This window comes from Fringilla coelebs (assembly GCF_963513975.1).
Source record: "Fringilla coelebs genome assembly, chromosome: 33".
Taxonomy (NCBI): Eukaryota; Metazoa; Chordata; class Aves; order Passeriformes; family Fringillidae; genus Fringilla; species Fringilla coelebs.
This window is the reverse complement of record NC_140059.1, coordinates 404141-418944: the sequence shown is the minus strand read 5'-3', so window position 1 is coordinate 418944 and position 14804 is coordinate 404141. Positions and strand designations below refer to the sequence as shown.

Below are 14804 nucleotides of genomic sequence, written 5' to 3'. Positions count from 1 at the left end.
TCCCAGTCCGGACCAGTGCCCCTGGTACAGACCGGTGCTCCCTGTCCGGACCAGTGCTCCCAGTGCGGCTCCGGTGCCCCGTGCACGCCGCCGTTCCCGGTGCGCAGCGCTCGCAGCCGCTGTACTAAAATACCTTTATTGCAAACTGGGACCCCCGGTCCTCCGGCCCAGCAGGGGGCGCTCAGCGGGGCGGGGCGTGGCCGGCAGCCGGGGGGCGTGGCCGGGCGGCAGGGGTGTGGCCAGGGCGGAGCAGCGGGGGCGGGGCCCGGCCGGGCTGGAGGGGGGGCGGCGGCCGCGGGAGCGCGGGGGGCGGAGCCGGGGGCGGGGCCGGGCGCAGCAGCGGGGGCGGGGCCGGCGGGCGTGAGGGGGGTGGGGCCGCACCGGGGGGAGGGGCTGAGGCAGGCAGCGAGGGCGGGGTCGGGCGGGACACGCCCGTGATCTGCACCTGTGGAGAGAGAGGCAGGGCTGGGTGGGGCAGGGCAGGGATTGGGTGGGGCTGTGCTGTGGGTGGGGCATGGCATTGATTGATTGATTGATTGATTGATTGATTGATTGATTGATTGATTGAGTGATTGATTGGGATGGGGTCACTGTGTGTGACGCTGCCTCTGGTGTGGATCCGGCCCCAGTCCAGGATCAGGACTGGGACCAGTCCAACCCCCCAGCTCAGACCCGCCCCCAGCCCGGCCCCTCCTCACCTCCTCCTCCTCCTCCTCGGGCTCGGGGCGCTCCCCGGGGGGCTCCCCCTGGCCCTGGCGCTCCTGCAGGAGCCGCTCCAGGCCCAGGCGGCGCCGGGGGCCCAGCACGAAGCTCCGGACCTGCGCCGCCGTTTTGTTGCCCAGCACGGCCGCCACCGCCGGGAAATCGCGGCCGTAGCGGCGCAGGGCTGGGGACAGGGACAGGGCCGGGGCCGGTGAGGGACGTGACACGGAGATAACGAGGCTAATTAGGCTAACGAGGGCGGACACTCACCCTGCACCACCAGCAGCTGCTCGTCCGTTGTCCAGCGGGAGCTGAACTTGCTGTTGCCCTGGGGGGTGAGCGCAGGTGATTTTGGGGGACTGAGGGGACAGGGGACACAAGTGGGAGCTGCTGTGACGCCGTGGGGACACCGTGGGGCACGAGGGACCCACCTCAGGCGGCCGCAGCCCCTCCAGGCCCCCGTCCAGCGCCTGCCTGAGGCCGCTGTTGATCTGCTTGATGCGCTGCACCTGCGGGGACCGAGCGGGGATTGGGGAGGGGGCTCAGAGGGTCCCCCGGGGGGTTTGGGGTGTCCCCAGGGGGGTGGCTCGGGGCTCACCTGCCGTTTGAGGGCCACCAGCTGGCAGTCGAGCTGGCGCAGGGCGCGCGCGCCCAGGTCGGGGTTGGCCGTCACCTCGGCCACGTCCTCGCGGCTCAGGCGCATCCCGCGGGGGGGGCGGCGCCGCTGCCGCGCCGGGGGGTGGTGCCGGTACTGCGGCTCCTTGCGCGGCCCCGCCTTGGCCAAGCACGGCTGACGGGGCGTTTTAATTAGGCCCGCTCGTTAATTAGTAATTAGTGCACTTGCTTGAATTGGTTATGGCTGGGGAAACCCCCTGAGCATGCACACCCCCCCCCTCCTCACCTGGAGCTTGGTATGTTCCGCCCTGGCCGCTGCTCTCCCGTACCCCCCCAGCAGGGGGCGCCCCCCCGCCCCATTTATGGGGGGTTTCCCCAATTTTTGGGGTCTCCAGACCCTCCTCCAGCACCCCCTCGTTGTTTTCAGGGCTTTCCCCCATTCCCAAAGATTCCCCCAAATTTTGGGGGTCCCACACCATCTTTAGTTTCCCCTCCCCAGCTCCTCCTTCCTTATCTTTAGGTACTCACCCCCATTTTTGGGGGTCTGGCCCCACATTTAGGGGGTTCCCCCATTTCCTCATCCCCCCCCAGATTTCACCCCGTGGCCACCCCGAGCCCCCCCAACCCCCCCCGTGCCCCCCAACCTCTTTTTTGGGGTCCGCAGGCTCCAGGTCCCCATCGGGGCTGGGTCGCTGCTCCTCGGTCTCGTCGTTGCTGCGGGGCCAGAGGGGAGAGGGGAGTTTGGGGTTTTGGGGGTTCAGGGGCGATTTTGGGGAGGTTTTGGGAGAGGTTCAGGGTGGGATTTCGAGGAGGTTTTAGGAAGACTTTTGGTGGGGTTTTGGGGAGCTTTTGGGGAGGTTTTAAGGAGGCTTTTGGGGGGTTCAGGGTGGATTTGGGGGAGGTTTTTGGGCGGTTCAGGGTGGGATTTCGGGGAGGTTTTTGGGGGGTTCAGGCTGGATTTCAGGGAGCTCTTTGGGGGGTTCAGGCTGGATTTGGGGGAGGTTTCTGGGGAGGTTTTGGGGGTTCAGGGTGGATTGGGGGTCCCGTACCTGTCGTCGCGGTCGCGGCGGCCCAGCAGGCGCCGGGCCTGGCGGTCCATGACGCTGGTGCGGGAGCGAGTTTTCTTCCAGGAGTAATAGTACTTGACCAGGCTGGGGATGAGCTTGTCCGGGAGCTGGGGGGCACACGGGGGGTTTGGGGGGCCCACGGGGGGTTTGGGGGGCACACGGGGGGTTTGGGGCTGTTTGGGGGAGTTTTGGGGTGATTTGGTCTTAGGGATGGGGTGAGAGGTGAAGGAAGGAGTTGCTGCTATAAATGGGGGAGAGAAGGTGCAGGAAGACCCCTGAGATCCCCCACAAAAAAAAAGGAGGAAAACCCCTAAAAATGGAGGAGCAGGAACCCCTAGGAATAGCAAAGGGGGAAATGGCAGAGAAACCCTAAAGTTGGGAGGGGTCAGGGCCCCCAAAATCAGGGGGAACCCCCAGAAATGGGGGGCAGGTACCACCTGGTGGGCAGTGGGGGGGGGACAGCATAGGGTGGGATGCACCATCTCTTGTGGCGGGGGGGGGTAAGGGGCTGGCACCCCCTCATCCCCAAGAGGGTCCTGTGACCCCCCCAGACCCCCCAAACCTCCCTGGGGGTTCCATGGGAGCCACAACACCTTCCAAAAGCCCCAAAAAAAGCCCCAAAAAGCTGCGGGCTGGGGCTGGATTGAACCACCCGAGGAGGGGGGCCTGGCCCTGGTGCTGTCCCTGTTGGGGGGGGGCTGATCCCGGCGCTGTCCCTGTTGGGGGGGGCTGAGCCCGGCGCTGTCCCTGTTGGGGGGGCTGATCCCGCTGCCCCTCCCGGGGGTCTCTGGGTGGGCGGGGGTCTCACCATCTGCTGGATGCGGGCGAAGCTCTTGCCGTGGAAGCTGAAGGCCTGCTCGAACAGCACCTTGTCCTCCACCGTCCACTCGTCCGGGAAGGGAGTGAAGTTGGCCAGGTCGGCCAAGGACTTCTCCACGTCGTGTTTGTGCCACAGCAGCATGCCCAGGGCCTGGGGGGGCACGGGGGGGCGCTGAGGGGCGCCCCGGGGGGGCAGGAGGAAATCCGGGGGGGTTTTGGGGGGCGGGGGGCTCGGTACCTGCTCGATGTTGTAGCCGTGCTTGTCCTTGGCCATGGCGATGTACCTGTCCACTGGGGGGGTTGGGGGGGTCAGGGGGAGGTTTGGGGGGGTTTTGGGGGGGTCAGGGGGAGCAAGAGGAGGTTTGGGGGGGTCAAGTGGAGGGAGAGGGGGTTTGGGGGCATTTGGGGGGGTAAAGGAGGAGTTAAGGGGGTAAAAAGGGGGGCTGGGGGGATTGGAGGTTCTGGGGGCACCAGGGGGGTTGGGGGGCACCAGGGGGTGCTGGGGAGCACCAGGGGGGGTTGGGGGGCACCAAGGAGGGTTGGGGGGCACGAGGGGGTGTTGCCCCCCCCCGAACACCCCCTCCCATGCCGCGGGGGGGCGGGGGGCTCACGTTTGGCGTCGGACACGCAGTGGTTGGGGGCCCACACCAGCATCCCCTTGAGCTCCTTGTTGCTGTAGCGAGCGGGGCTCTCTGGGGGGGGGCACGGGGGTCACACGGGGGGCGGGGGGACACCCCCGAACCCCCACCCCCACCCCGCCGCCCCCTCCCCAAAGCTCCGTACCTGGTTTGCAGTCGGGAATCACCGCCTGGTAGTCGGCCCCCACCCGGATCATGCTGTCTGTGCGCGGGGGGGTTACCGGGGGTTACCGGGGTTACCGGGGGTTACCGGGGGTCCGCACCGCCCCCCCAGGGGGGCTGCGGGCTGGGGGGGCCGCGGCCGAGCCCCCTCCCCGCCGGCGAACAAAGCTGTGGCCGCGCACACGCGGGCGGCCGGGGACAATGGGGACGGGGCTTTGTTCCCCCCCCCGTGTCCCCGTGTGTCCCCCCCACCCGGCCGAACCCCGGGGGGGGCAGGGGTGACGCCAGCGCTGCTCCCCCCTCCCCAAATAAACACGCGGGGCGAGCGCGGTGCCCCCGACATCCCCTGGGTTATTTTGGGGGGTGGGCGCACACGGGGGTGTCCCGGGGGTGGGGGGCTCGCAGTTCGGGGTTTATTTTGGGGGTGGGGGGTCACTCACCGTGGGCGTGCTCGTCCTCGCTGGCCTCGTCCTCGGAGTGGGGGGGCCCCCGCGGCGCCCCCCGCCTTGGCGCGGCTGCGGGACAGGATCCCCGAGGGCTTCTCCATCACCGACGGCATCGCCCGGAGCCCCCCGAGCCCCCCGGGGGTCCCCGCACGGCTCCGCGGGGCGGGGGCTCGGCCCCGGCGTCCCCCCCCGCCAAACTTTCCCCCGAGCGAGGGGGCTTTTTGGGGAGGGGGCGTGGGAATTTGGGGAGGGGGGAGGACGCGGGGCGGAGCGGAGGGTCCCTCCCCCGGCTGGAGCGGCGCCCCCCGAGCGGGGGAGAAGCCGGGGGGCTCCAGGGGAGGGGTCCCGGCCGGGGGGGGCCGTGCCGGGGGTCCCGAGCCCGCCGAGCCCGCACAAAGCGCCGCCGGCCGCTGCCGCCGCCTCCCGGTGCCAAAGTAGTTCCAGCTCCCGCGGCCTCAGCACGGCCCCCCCGCCCCCCGTACCCCTCCGCGCCGCCTCGGGGGGACCGGGGGGCTCGGCACGGGGGGGTCGGTACCGGCACCCCCGGGAGGGGCCGCGGGGAACAAAGGGCCGGGGGCAGCGGGGGGATAAAGGGGCTGAGGGGCTGGGGGCTGTCCCTGTGTGGGTTTGGGGTCCATCCCCACATGGGTCTGGGGGCTGTCCCTGTGTGGGTTTGGGGTCTGTCCCTGTGTGGGTCTGGGGGCTCTCCCTGTGTGGGGCTGGGGGCCGTCCCTGTGGGGGTTTGGGGTCCATCCCCACATGGGTCTGGGGGCTGTCCCTGTGTGGGGCTGGGGGCCGTCCCTATGGGGGTTTGGGGGCTGTCTCTCTGTGGATTTGGGGGCTGTCCCTGTGTGGGGCTGGGGTCCATCCCCACATGGGTCTGGGGTCTGTCTCTCTGTGGGTCTGGGGGCCCATGGGGATCCCCACCTCCATCACACTCTCTGGGGCTGCCCCACATCCCCCATCACCCCCTTCCCTCTGGGGGTGCCCCTCTGGGTCCTGTGGGGTCGCCCCACTGCGGGAGGGTTTGGGGCTGGATCGGAGCTGTGGGGCACGGCCATGGGCCGGGCTGAGGGCTATGGGGCAGGCATGCGTGGCAAACTGGAGTCTGTCAGTCCAGACTGGAGTCTGTCAGTCCAAACTGGGGGCTGTGGGGCTGCACCAGGCTCTGTGGGGCCCTACCGGGCTCTCTGGTGCTGGTTTAGGGCCATACTGAACTCTGTGGGGGCGTACTGGGCTCCCTTGTTCCAGTTTGGGGCCACACCAGGCTCTGTGGGGCCGTACCAGGGCTGTGGGGCCGTACCAGGGCTGTGAGGCCGTACTGGGCTCTCTTGTGCCAATTTAGGGCCGTACCGAGCTCTGTGGTGCCTGTTTGGGGCCATACCTGCCTCTGTGGGGCTGTATCGGGCTCTGTGGTGCCGTACCGGGTCTGTGGTGCTGCGTTAGGGCTGTAATGAGCTCTCTGGTGCCGGTTTGGGGCCGTACCAGCTCTGTGGTGCTGTACCGGGTTAGTGGTGCTGGTTTGGGGCCATACCTGGCTCTGTGGTGCCGTACCAGGCTCTGCGATGCTGGTTTGGGGCCATACCGGGTCTGTAGTGCCAGTTTAGGTCTGTAACGGGCTCTCTGGTGCCAGTTTGGGGCCATACCGGCTCTGTGGGGCCAGTTTGGGGCCATACCTGCCTCTGCGGGGCTGTACCGGGCTCTGTGGTGCTGTACTGGGTCTGTGGTGCCGGTTTAGGTCTGTAATGGGCTCTCTGGTACCGGTTTGGGGCCGTACCGGCTCTGTGGAGCCGTACCGGGTCTGTAGTGCCGGTTTGGGGCCATACCTGGCTCTGTGGTGCCATACCGGGTCTGTGGTGCTGGTTTAGGTCTGTAACGGGCTCTCTGGTGCCAGTTTGGGGCCGTACCGGCTCTGTGGGGCCAGTTTGGGGCCATACCTGCCTCTGTGGGGCTGTACCGGGCTCTCTGGTGCCGGTTTGGGGCCGTACCGGTCTCTCCGCGCCCCCCGCTCCCGCAATGGCGGCCCCGCTCCCCTCAGCGCACAGGGCGTGGCCTCCGGCGCTCCCGCCCTTTCCGCTCTCAGCCAATCAGCGCCGAGCCGCCTTCGCGCCCCGCGCCGCCGCCACGCGCCCGCTGACCCCGCCCTTCCCGCTCCCCTTCCGCGCACGCGCGGCGGCCCCGCCCGCGCCACCGCCCCATCGCCCCGCCCCTTTCCCCTCCGCGCCGGCGCATTGGCCGCCGGCCGCGGGCTCGCGCGCTTGGCGCTCCGCCCCCTTTCCCCCCCCCTTATAAATAGCGCGCCCCCCGCGCGCGCCCCCTCAGACCCTCCGCGCCCCCCGCGCCGTGAGGAGCCGCCGCCGGCGCCATTATGGGGGTGAGCGGGGCCGCGCCGGGCTCGGGGGGGCTCGGCCTGAGGGGAAAGAGAGCGGGGGTGGGGCCTGCGAGGCGCCGCTGAGCGGGTTCGGGGCCGCCCGAACGCGTGGAGGGTCGCCGCGAGGGGACGCGGGAGTTCTGCGAGGGAATCTGGGGTCGTCCGAGAGGCTGGGAGGTCACGGCGAGGCCTTACGGGGGCTCCGTGAGGGCATTTGGGACCGTCTCAGTGGGACAGGGCTATCGTGGGGGGATCGGGGGCTCCTGTGTGGAGATTTGGGACTTTCCGTGAGGTTTTGGGGTTGTTTGAGGTCATTTGGGGCTTTTAGGAGGATGCTAGTGAGTCTGCGAGCGCTCTGGATGCTGCTGTGAGGAAATCGGGACTGTCTGAGGCTCTCGGGGCTTCTGTGAAGGTTTTCGAACCTTTCGTGACAATTCGAGGTTCCCACGGTGAAGCGTGGGGTTTTCTGAGTGGATTTGGGGCCATTAAAGACCATTTGGGGCTGTGTAGAGAGGATTGTTCAGGACTGGAGGGGATTCAAGGGGGAGTTTGGGGCTGTTTGGGCGTCTCTGAGTTGGTTTTGGGGTTGTGCTTCCCCAGACACCTCGCATGCTGTCCCATCCAACCCTGCTGGAAAATTTCCACGTTTTCCCCCCAAAATAACCCTAAAGTGGAGATTTAAGCATCCACATCCCAGCCAGCAGCAGGTGCTGGCTGCTCCAAGCCCCCCAAACACCTTGATTTCCCCCAAAGCCGCTGACAGATGGTTTGCAGGGACACTCGCCCTGTCCCGGTCCCCATCCCACCACTGTTCCTGTCAAATCTCTGTTTTTGGGAGCACTTCCCTCGATGTTGGTGGTGCTGAAGCTCAGGAATCCCAGTCCCTCTCTGCAGATTTGGAGGGATCCCAGCAGGATCCTTCATTTCGGGTGAAACCACTCCTGTTTTTAGCGCCAGTCTCCTCAGATTTGGGGAAAACCTCTCCGAAGGAACAACTCGATGTGGCTGCTGCTTGCTGTCACCTCCTCGTCCCACCTAAAACCCCCAAGGTTTTGGGGCAAAACCCCTTCAAAGTGCAGCAGCACCCCCACAGGGATGCTAAACATTTAACACTGCTTTTATTCCTACCGCTCGCTGGAAATTCAGCGCTGATTTTATCCCTAAGGCTCTTCTTGCCCAAGATTTTGGGGGAAATTGGTGCCAATCCCTGACCCTTTGGTGCCAACCTCCTCCTTTTGGTGCCAGTTTGGTGCCAATTCCTGGTGTTTTGGTACCAATCCCCACCTCTTGGTGCCAGTTTGGTGCCCATCCCCATGGTTTGGTGCCATCCCCATGGTTTTGGTGCCCATCCCTGCTGTTTGGTGCCATCCCTGCTGTTTTGGTGCCATCCCCACGGTTTTGGTGCCATCCCTGCTGTTTTGGTGCCAGTTTGGTGCCCATCCCTGCTGTTTTGGTGCCATCCCTGCTGTTTTGTGCCTTCCCCAGAGGAAGTCGAGCAGGGCCAAGGAGAAGAAGCAGCGGCGGCTGGAGGAGCGCGCGGCCATGGCGGCCGTGTGTGCCAAGGTGGAGGCTGCCAACAAAGTGAGTGTGGCACCCTGACCGGGCAGGGCAGGGCCCCGGGAACCGGGCACAGGAACCTGGCACGGCCCTGGCACTGCCCTGGAACCGGGCACGGCCCTGGAACCGGGCACAGGAACCGGCACAGGAACCGGGCAGGGCCCCGGCAGCGCCGCTGCCCCTCGGCCGCTCTCTGCTCTCTTGCAGCTCCGGGATCCCCTCGAGGCCTTCCCGGTGTTCAAAAAGTACGACAGGAACGGGTGAGTGCCGCGAGCACCGGGGAGCCAGCGTGGTCCCGGTGTCCCCAGGGTGGTCACGGTGTCCCCAGGCTGATCTCAGTGTCCCCAGGGTGGTCCTGGTGTCCCCAAGGCTGGTCCCAGTGTCCCCAAGGTGATCCCAGTGTCCCCAGGGCGATCCCGGTGTCCCCAGGGTAATCCCAGGGTCCCCAAGCCTGCTCTGGGTGTCCCCAGTGCGTTCCTGGTGTCCACAAAGCTGCTCTGGGTGTCCCCAGGGCCATTCCCAGGGCCTCTGGCACATTCCCAGTGTCCCCAGAGAGTTCCTGCTGTCCCCGAACCCCTTCTCGGTGTCCCCAGGGTGTCCCTAACCCCGGTGTCCATCTGTCCCCAGGCTGAACGTGTCCATGGCATGTCCCTAACCCCGGTGTCCGTCTGTCCCCAGGCTGAACGTGTCCCCAGGGTGTCCCTAACCCCGGTGTCCGTCTGTCCCCAGGCTGAACGTGTCCATGGCGTGTCCCTAACCCCGGTGTCCGTCTGTCCCCAGGCTGAACGTGTCCATCGAGTGTCGCCGCGTGTCCGGCCTGGAGCCGTCCACCCTGGACTGGGCCTTCGAGCTGACCAAGGCCAACATGCAGAGCCTGTGAGTGCCCCCCCGGCTTCCCTGCACCCCAAAATCCCCACAACTGGAGCTTTTCCCACTGCACTTTTCCTCCCTTCCCCTGATTTTGATTTCTCACCTCCATTTTTGCCACGATTTTCCCCCAAACCCCTGGGTTTTTGCCCAAAGTCCTGCTTTTTCCCTCCCAATCCCATTTCCACCCCCCAAACCCCCTTTTCTTCTCTCAAACCCCATTTTCCACCCCCTAAACCCCACTCTTTCCCCCCATAACCCCCATTTTTCCTCCTCAATCCCATTTTTCCACCCCCAAACCTCCACTTTTTCCTGCTTTTTCCCCTATCCCATTTTTCTACTGCCCCAAACCCCCATTTCCACCCCCAAACCCCCATTTCCATCCCCAATCCCTGTTTTTTCCCCCCCCATCCCCATTTCCCCCCCAATGCCCCATTTTTCCCCCAATCCCCCGTTTCTTTCCCCCAAACCCCATTTCCACCCCGCAAACCCCATTTTTTCCCCCAATTCCCATTTCCCCCCCAATCCCTGTTTCCCCTATCCCTCTTTCCCCCCCAACCCCGTTTCCCCCCAATCCCAGTGTTTCCCCCCAAATCCCCATTCCCCCCCAACCCCATTTTTCCCCCCCAAACCCCATTTCCCCCCCAATCCCCCATTTCCCCCCAATCCCCTTTCCCCCCAATTCCCATTTTTTCCCCCCCAATCCCAGTGTTTCCCCCCAATCCCAGTGTTTCCCCCCAATCCCATTTTCCCCCCCAATCCCAGTGTTTCCCCCCAATCCCAGTGTTTCCCCCCAATCCCATTTTCTCCCCCAATCCCAGTGTTTCCCCCCAATCCCAGTGTTTCCCCCCCAATCCCATTTTCCCCCCCAATCCCAGTGTTTCCCCTCCAATCCCCATTTTTTCTCCCCCAATCCCAGTGTTTCCCCCCCAATCCCAGTGTTTCCCCCCATTCCCATTGTTCCCCCACCCCGCAGGTACGAGCAGAGCGAGTGGGGCTGGAAGGAGCGGGAGAAGCGGGCGGAGCTGCGGGACGAGCGCGCCTGGTACCTGCTGGCGCGGGAGGCGGGCGCGCGCCCCGTGGCCTTCTCGCACTTCCGCTTCGACGTGGAGTGCGGGGACGAGGTGCTCTACTGGTGAGGGCATTTTGGGGGGAAATCCGGGGGGGTTTGGGGTCAAATCCGGGGGGTTTGGGGCTTTTGGGGTGAAATCCGGGGGGTTTGGGGTGAAATCCGGGGGGTTTGGGGCTTTTGGGGTGAAATCCGCGGCCTTCTCGCACTTCCGCTTCAACGTGGAGTGTGGGGACGAGGTGCTCTACTGGTGAGGGCCTTTTGGGGTCAAATCCGGGGGGTTTGGGGTCAAATCCGGGGGGTTTGGGGCTTTTGGGGTGAAATCCGTGGCCTTCTCGCACTTCCGCTTCGACGTCGAGTGCGGCGACGAGGTGCTCTACTGGTGAGGGCTTTGGGGTCAAATCCGGGGGGTTTGGGGTCAAATCTGGGGGGTTTGGGGTGAAATCCGGGGGGTTTGGGGTTTATGGGGTGAAATCCAGGAGATTTGGGGTCAAATCCGGGGGATTTGGGGTGAAATCCGGGGGTTCTCCCCGCCCCGTGGCCTTCTCGCACTTCCGCTTCGACGTGGAGTGCGGTGACGAGCTGCTCTACTGGTGAGGGCTTTGGGGTCAAATCCGGGGGGTTTGGGGCTTTTGGGGTGAATTCCGGGGGGTTTGGGGCCAGATCTGGGGGTTTTGGGGTTTTTGGGGTGAAATCCTGGGGTTTTGGGGTTTTCCCCCAGGCCTGAGGGGGGTTTTTGGGGGGAAATCTGTCAGTTTTGGGGTGAGCTCTGTGGGTTTTAGGGTGAATTCTGTCGGTTCTGGGTTTTGGGGTGAGCTCTGTGGGTTTTGTGGTGAGCTCTGTGGGTTTTGGGGTGCACTCTGTGGGTTTTAGGGTGACCTCTGTGGGTTTTGGGGTGTTCCACAGCTACGAGGTGCAGCTGGAGAGCCGCGTGCGGCGCCGGGGGCTGGGCAAGTTCCTGCTGCAGATCCTGCAGCTCGTGGCCAACAGGTGAGGAAACCTGGGGGGCTGGGAAATATCGGGGTTGGGGGGGACACCGGGGGGGTTTGGGGAAAATGGGGGTTTGAGGGGACACCGGGGGGTTTGGGGGAAAATGGGGCAGGTTTGGGGTGATTTGGGGCAGTTTTGGGGTGTTTTAGGGCAGTTTTGGGGTGATTTGGGGTGCCTGGGGCAGTTTTGGGGTGCACTAGGGCAGTGTTTGGGGTGCCCGGGGCAGTGTTTGGGGTGCCCGGGGCAGTTTTGGGGTGCTTTAGGGCAGTTTTGGGCAGTTTTGGGGTGATTTGGGGTGCTCGGGGCAGTTTTTGGGGTGCTTTAGGGCAGTTTTGGAGTGCCCGGGGCAGTGTTTGGGGTGCTTTAGGGCAGTTTTGGGCAGTTTTGGGGTGATTTGGGGTGCCTGGGGCGGTTTTGGGGTGCTTTAGGGCAGTTTTGGGGTGATTTGGGGTGCCCGGGGCAGTTTTTGGGGTGCTCTAGGGCAGTTTTGGGGTGATTTGGGGTGCCCGGGGCAGTTTTTGGGGTGCTCTAGGGCAGTTTTGGGGTGCAGCACGCAGATGAAGAAGGTGATGCTGACGGTGTTCAAGCACAACCACGGAGCCCTGCAGTTCTTCCGGGAGGCCCTGCAGTGAGTGGGGACAGAGGGACAGGGGGACACTGGGGACAGAGGGACAGAGGGGACACGGGGTGGGACACAGGGGACAGGGGGACACTGGGGACAGGGGGGACAGGGAGGGACACAGGGGGGACACAGGGACAGGGAGGGGACAGTGGGGTGACAGTGGGGGGGTCAGGGTGACCCTGGGGGTCTGGCATGAGTTTGGGGGTCCCACCCAGACCCCGTGTTCCCCCTGTCCCCCCAGGTTCAGAGTGTTTTTGGGGTCTCAGTGTGTTTTCGGGGTGCCCCAGCTTCGAGGTGATTCTGGGGGGGTCTTGGGGTGACTTTAGGGGGTGTCTCAGTGTGATTTTGGGGTCCCGCCAGGTTCGAGGTGGGTCTGGGGGTGTCTCAGTGTGTTTTTGGGGTCCCCCCAGGTTCGAGGTGGGTCTGGGGGTGTCTCAGTGTGTTTTTGGGGTCCCCCCAGGTTCGAGGTGGGTCTGGGGGTGTCTCAGTGTGTTTTTGGGGGGGTCCCATGGTGTTTTTGGGGTCCCCCCAGGTTCGAGGTGGACGCCTCCTCCCCCAGCGTCTCGGGCTGCTGCGGGGACGATTCCTCCTACGAGATCCTGAGCCGCAGCACGCGCTTCGGGGAGCCCCAGAGCCCGGGGGGGGACCCCCAGAGCCCCGGGGGGGGGCCCCTGCGCCGGCTGCTGCCACTGACCCCCCAGAACCCCGGGGGGGACCCCCAAAACCCCTCCAGAGCCGTCCCCGGGGTAACAGACCCCTCCAAAACCCCCTGGAATGGCCGCAGGGGGGAGAGGGACACCCCAAAACCCCCAGGAGGGACCCCCAGAATCCTGGGGGGGGAACAGAGCCCTCAAATCACCCCTGGGGGGAGAGAGGGACCCCCAAAATCCCCTGGGAGGGACCCCCAGAACTCCTGGGGGGGGACAGAGACCCCAAATTGCCCCCGGGGGTGGGACAGAGCCCCCCAAAACCCCCCCAGAGCCGCCCCCGGGGGTAACAGAATCCCCCAAAACCCCCTGGAACGGCTCTGGGGGGGGAATTGGACCCCCCAAATCACCTCCGGGGGGGGTGACAGACCCCAACCCCCCCCCGGAATGGCCCTGGGGGGGAGGGACCCCCCAAATCACCCCCGGAACGGCCCCGGGGTGGGGACAGAGCCCCCCAAAACCCCCCTGGAATGGCCCCGAGGGGGAGGGACCCCCCCAAAAGCCTCGGGGGGGGACAGAACCCCCCCTCCCCCCCCGGGGGGTGAGGGACCCCCGACCCCCCCCGGGATTTTGGGGGGAAGGGGGATTTTGGTTTTTTTTTTTTAATATTTTTTATTTTTAATTTTTTGTTAGGTTTTTTTTCAGCCGTTTTGTTTGTACGGGAGAAATAAATAAATAAATAAATAAATAAATAAATAATAATGAGGAAGGTTTAATAAAAGTTTAATCGCGCTGGGGGCAGGGCTATGCTAATGAGAGGAGTGGGCTATAAGCGACGAGTGTTATGGCTAAAATATGTTAACGAGGGGCGGGGCTATGCTAATGAGAAGCGTGGGCCATAAACCATGAGTGTTGCTAGGACTGAATTATGTTAATAAGGGGCGGGACTATGCTAATGAGAGGAGTGACCGATGTGCTACAAACGTTATGCCTGAATTGTTTAGGAGGGGCGGGGCTATGCTAATCAAGGCGCGATCCCTGAGCGGCGAGCGTTGTTATGAATGAATTATGTTAATGAGGAGGGCGTGGTTAGACGGTGGGAGGGCCTGAGCTGCGAAAGCGCCGCGCGCCGGAAGTGACGTCACAGAGCAGCGCCGCCGCCATGATGCCGCCCGCCGCCCTCATCGCCCGCTCCCTCCTGCGCCCCGCGGCCCGGCCGGGCCCGGCCCCGCGCTGGCTCCGCTCGGGGCCCGCGCAGAGCCCCGTGAGCACCACGGTGAGCCCGGGGGGCGGCGGGGCCGGCGGGCGCGGGGTGACCTTGGCGGGCGGCGGGGGCGGCCCCGGTGTTAACGGCGCTGTGCCCTCAGGACTCCGTGGTCGGTTTGGCCGCCGTGTTCGCCTCGTTCTTCGTGCCCGCCGCCTGGGTGCTCGGCCACATCCAGGACTACAAGAAACGGGAGGAGTGAACCGGGCCCGCCGCACCGGGACCAGCCCCACCGGGACCCTTCCCCCCCGAGCACCGGGACCAGCACCGGGACCAGCGCCGGGACCACCGGGAGGCGCCGCCCCCCGCCACGGGACCCCCCCCGAACCCCCCCCCGCCCCAATAAAGGCCGCGGATTCCGCCTGAGCCGCCCCGTGTCGGTCCCGCCGCACCGGAACCGGGCGTTGACGTCACCGATGGCGTCACGGGCACCGGCGCCGTTTCGGGGGGATGTCGCTAAGGGCGGGGCTTGTCGCGAGGGGCGGGGGCTTGTCGCGAGGGGGCGGAGCCAGCACGGCCAGGGGAGTTCAGGGGCGGGACCAATGCGGTGGGCGGAGCTTGTTGCTGGGGACGCGGGTGACGCTGAGGGCGGGGCTTGTCAAGGGCGGGACCCAGCGCTGTGGGCGGGGTTTGTTGTCAGGGGCGTGGCCCCGCCATCCCGGCGCTCCCGGTGCGGGCTCGGTACCGGGGCTCGCAGCCTCTGTTCCCGCTCCGATTTGGGGGCGGGGGCCTCCTTCCCAAACAACCACCGGGGGCGTGGCCGCTCCCTTCCCGCCAATCCCTGCAGCGCAAAGGGCTGCCATGGGCGTGGCTTGGCCAGTGCCGCCCTCATCGGGGCGTGGCCAACAACCGGAAGTTCTTTTCCGGAAATCCGGGTGCTTCAGTTCCGCTCTGGGCCGCACTTCCGGCGGAAGCGACGTGGCAGTGACGTCAGCGCGGCCGGAGGCTCCCGGTGGCGGCGTCCGGAA

General features: G+C 65.6%; 2 protein-coding genes across 5 annotated transcripts; one reads left to right on the top strand and one right to left on the bottom strand.

Moving 5' to 3' along the window:
- Positions 1-181: 181 nt before the first annotated feature.
- On the bottom strand, positions 182-4562 carry RCOR2 (REST corepressor 2; the record flags this gene model as incomplete). Its single annotated transcript, XM_084224009.1, is given in 13 exon segments — positions 182-445; positions 699-886; positions 973-1030; positions 1134-1211; positions 1301-1477; positions 1962-2031; positions 2367-2491; positions 3193-3354; positions 3442-3494; positions 3815-3895; positions 3987-4043; positions 4444-4505; positions 4507-4562. Coding segments are annotated over 13 exon segments (1431 nt in total).
- Positions 4563-6702: 2140 nt separating this feature from the next.
- Positions 6703-13260, top strand: NAA40 (N-alpha-acetyltransferase 40, NatD catalytic subunit). 4 transcript variants are annotated; one of them, XM_084224126.1, is made up of 8 exons: positions 6703-6823; positions 8312-8401; positions 8585-8637; positions 9158-9253; positions 10221-10379; positions 11220-11303; positions 11854-11931; positions 12458-13260. In XM_084224126.1, exons 1-8 carry the CDS (start codon positions 6818-6820, stop codon positions 13236-13238), a joined length of 1347 nt encoding a protein of 448 aa, XP_084080252.1. In that variant the 5' UTR covers positions 6703-6817; the 3' UTR covers positions 13239-13260. The 4 variants fall into 4 exon arrangements, with proteins under 4 accessions (XP_084080252.1, XP_084080251.1, XP_084080254.1 ...); XM_084224125.1 differs by having other exon boundaries at positions 6725-6823; positions 8306-8401; XM_084224127.1 differs by lacking the exon at positions 6703-6823 and adding an exon at positions 6947-6997 and having other exon boundaries at positions 8306-8401.
- Positions 13261-14804: the final 1544 nt, after the last annotated feature.